Source organism: Mastomys coucha, unplaced genomic scaffold (assembly GCF_008632895.1).
Source record: "Mastomys coucha isolate ucsf_1 unplaced genomic scaffold, UCSF_Mcou_1 pScaffold7, whole genome shotgun sequence".
NCBI classification, from domain to species: Eukaryota; Metazoa; Chordata; class Mammalia; order Rodentia; family Muridae; genus Mastomys; species Mastomys coucha.
Window position 1 is genome coordinate 64534443 of NW_022196913.1, and position 3512 is coordinate 64537954.

General features: G+C 49.9%; 1 protein-coding gene across 1 annotated transcript in view; it reads right to left on the bottom strand.

Annotated features, from left to right (window-relative positions):
• Window positions 1-273: 273 nt before the first annotated feature.
• LOC116081528 (spermatogenesis-associated protein 31D3-like) overlaps window positions 274-3512 on the bottom strand; it is a 9461-nt gene continuing 6222 nt past the window's right edge. Inside the window, exons 2-5 of the mRNA XM_031358101.1 lie at window positions 3234-3247; window positions 3059-3101; window positions 2224-2284; window positions 274-2104 (exon numbers count right to left, since the gene is read on the bottom strand). Coding sequence (XP_031213961.1) covers window positions 400-2104; window positions 2224-2284; window positions 3059-3101; window positions 3234-3247 — 1823 coding nt within the window. The 3' untranslated portion in view covers window positions 274-399. The remainder of the gene's footprint in view (window positions 2105-2223; window positions 2285-3058; window positions 3102-3233; window positions 3248-3512) is intronic.

Sequence of the window (3512 nt, forward strand, 5' to 3'; positions counted from 1 at the left end):
AAATGTCATCCTCCTGCCGAAGGCTGCAATGTGTTCTTCTAGCATCTTTTCTTTGCTAGGACTAAGCGTCAAGCCATAGGGGTGCTTTATCAGTCCGTCCTCCTTACCTGCCAGTGGTGCCATTTTCCGGGGCAGGTCTCATGTAGAGGCCGTGTTGTGTTCCTAGAATGTCCTGACCTGTCCACAGCACTAGGCATCTCATTCCCACTAATGTCTTTAGCATTCTTACCCAGAAGTTCTTGCAGGAGAGTTTCACATTTTTTCTGGCATTGCTTGACCCAGGGAGCCTTTGAACTTTTTCCAGACATTCCCTGGCTGAAGTCCTGGGTCTGTCTCAGAATTACAATGTCCACTGCTCTTTGTAGCCCCATGGGAGTTACCCTGTACATGCTCTCGTCTCTAAATGTTGATGTCTTTCTCCTTGGGAGGGTGAATCTCTAAGGGCTTTTTATGGAAGCTTCCTGATTGGCTCACCCCAGGGCTTGATAAGTTTCTGTTGGCATTGAACTTATAGAGAGAGAGCCACGAGAGTCCACGGGTGCCCCTTGGCTTGGGAACCTCAGAAATTTCTGAGTGAGGACTCATGAATGACAGGGACTCATAGATCCTTTGGGGCAAGCCCCAGCGGCGTTGGATGAGTCTCTTTCGAAGATGGTGTTCTAGTTTCCTCTCAAGTTTATGACTGAGAGGGAAGTCTCCAGGAGTGATTGTCTTGGGAGCATGGACCCTGGATGAATTTCTGGTCGAGGAGATGTGAGGAGGTGGGGCACAGAAGCCTTCTTGGAATCTTTGGGTTAGAGTGGGTAAACCCAAGAAACTTTGCAGTGCTTTTTGTAATAGGTTGTATTCCAGCTGTTGAATTTCAGATGCGGTGAGAGGCTGTGCTTCAGCCTTTAGATTGTGAACACGCACCCCACACTCCCTAAGCTGAGACTGAGGAGAAGGCGGCACCAATAGGATGAGGGATTGAGTCTGGGCCTTTGAGTTGGCAAGGGAGTCAAGCTTGGTCTGAGACTGAGGTGTGATCTGCCCTTGTTGGTCCCTCTCAGGCAAGGGCAGAGGTATGGGGGAAGTAAGGTTGGAAGAATCACTGCCTGTGGAGGCCTTAGCCATTTTGTTGAAATAGTCCCTTTCTGGGTAACTGTCTCCTGAAATGAGAGCTTCATGTTTCAGAGACTCACTGTGTAGAGACGGGAGACCCCAGAAGAGCTGGATGTCCTTCATCTCTGACTGGTCTTCAGAGTTCTTCAGATGAGAAGGCTGCGGGTGTAGGTGAGGGCCTTCTGGCTTGCCCTTTTCATTACTCGAGAGGTGGGAGACTTCCAAGTTCTCTGGACCAGCAGTTGATGCTGAGATTTCCCCGGAAGTGTTTGATGGTATTAAAAAGGATACTGTTTTCTCCTTTTTAAGTTTATGTACAGTGGCATCAGCATCCCCTTTCTCTTGCTTCTTGAAGAGTGCTAAGACATTGGGGCTGGGAGACAAAGGCTCCACAGCGTAGGCCTTTGAGAGTCTCTGGTGTGAGCCTCGAGAAGTGTAGGAGTCTGGAGGCTGCTGGTGAATAACACGTGCCAAGTTTGTCAGGGACTGGTCTTTAGCACGGAACCGTGGCTGGGAGGATGCTGGCTCATAGACAGTGCCTTGGGTTGTTGAGACATTGGGGGACAGCTCCCTAGGGCCCTCCACAGGAGACTGGGGAACTTCTGCTTGGAGAGCTAACTGTGCTTCCTGAGTGGCATTCGGAAGTAGAAGTGGAAAAGAGGTAAGTGTTCTGCGTGGGGTATGGGCCACTGCAGGGTTTAAGGGAGCAGTGGCTGGTGGTGACAGAGAGGTGCTGAGTGGTATGGGAGAAGATACGCCATCCAAAGGAGGGATTTGGTTCTGCGAGAGGATGGAGAGGGAAGCGTGAGGAGGAGCTTCTGGACCTGGCTGTCCTGGTCGGTTGGCAGGAGGGGAAGAGGGTGGAGCCAAGGCAGCACCTTCTTCCAGGGGAGCCTGAGAGAGCAGGTGGCTGACCTGAGTGCTTGCTGTGTTACATACATTACAGAGGGGATCTGGACACAGCAGCTGCCGAAAGCCTGTGGGATCGTATGGCTTGCCGGGGCTGCAAGGAGACAGAAGGGTCAGAGCTTTAGTCAAGTTGAGCATGTGAATAAAGAAAGCTTGCTGGCCAGGGTAGAGAGCTGGGAGGAGGGACCAGGACGTGAGCGGGGAGTGGCTCACCTTTGCAGGACTGTCTGCAGCTTCCTTCTTTCCTTGGGGTCTCTCTGGCCAATTTTCCTGCCTGGAAAAGGGAGAACATGCGTACTCCAGAAGGAGGGGTAGAAATGGAAGTGCACATGGCAGACCTTTCAGAAAAACATTCAAGGGGCTGGAGAAAGGGCTCAGTGCTTTAAAAGCACTTGAGATTCTTTTAGAGGACTGGGGTCCAATTCTCAGAACCCACATGGTGGCTCACAATGACCTTTGGGTCCAATGACAGGACAGTGGATGCCCTCTTAGGGACCTCTAAGGACTGTGGTACACAGATGTACGTGCAAGGAAAACACCCATCACACGTACTAAATATCTAGATCTTTTAAAAAGAAAGAAAAGTCCGTATGAGAACCTGCAAACAGTGACAAGTGCTCTGTGAGAACACTCAGGACGCTCACACCTGTGTGTGGCTCATTTGCTGATCTCCCCCCAACCCCCACCCGTGTTGTCAAGAGTGCCACTCAAAACCACTGTAGGAAACCCTGCTCAGTGGTTTCCTCATGGCTGTCAGCTCCCAGGAAGGAAGCAGGGGACACAGTGTCAGGGGACTTATAGCAAGTCCCCACCTGCACATCTCAGAAGATCCCCCCAAGGGGCCATGCCTGTTGCCAAAGACTATCCTGAGATGCTGTGCCCACTGCTTCCAGAACAGGAGAATGGAGGGGGCTCAGATCGACCTCAGGTTGAACTTGTGAATTAGAGTCTCAGGAATGACATATCATGTCATATCATAGACCTGAACCATCATACAAAGGACCCCAAAGGGATGCTGGGATGATGAAGTGAAAAGGTGGACACCTACGTCTAAATGCCTTCCTGTTTGTGCGCTTAATGCTGCTCGGCTGCTGTAAAGGAAAGAGAAACACAGGTGAGCACGTGAGACTACTTTGTACTTCTCTTTGATAGAGTCAGAATTCCTAGCCACAATAACCTGAGGTCTATTGAATAAATGAGATTTATGTGTTCATTTTACTAACTTTAGAAGTAATCGCTTATTTTTATTGTTTTTCTCTCTGGGAAAGTAGAGGAGACCATTATGAAGTCCAAACTTGGGGGGTCTCAGCAGAAAGTCCTCTTCTTGATCACCTAGAATTTGAAGCCAGCATTTACATCTCTGCTATCTCCAAGGGCTCTGTGTGAAGCTTAAGACCACTCACCAACCAAGCTCAATTTAGAGGCTACTAGCATCCAGCACTGTGATCCTGATCATCATGGAGGAGGGTAGCAGAAGGAACACATGATGCAGGAGTGGATCA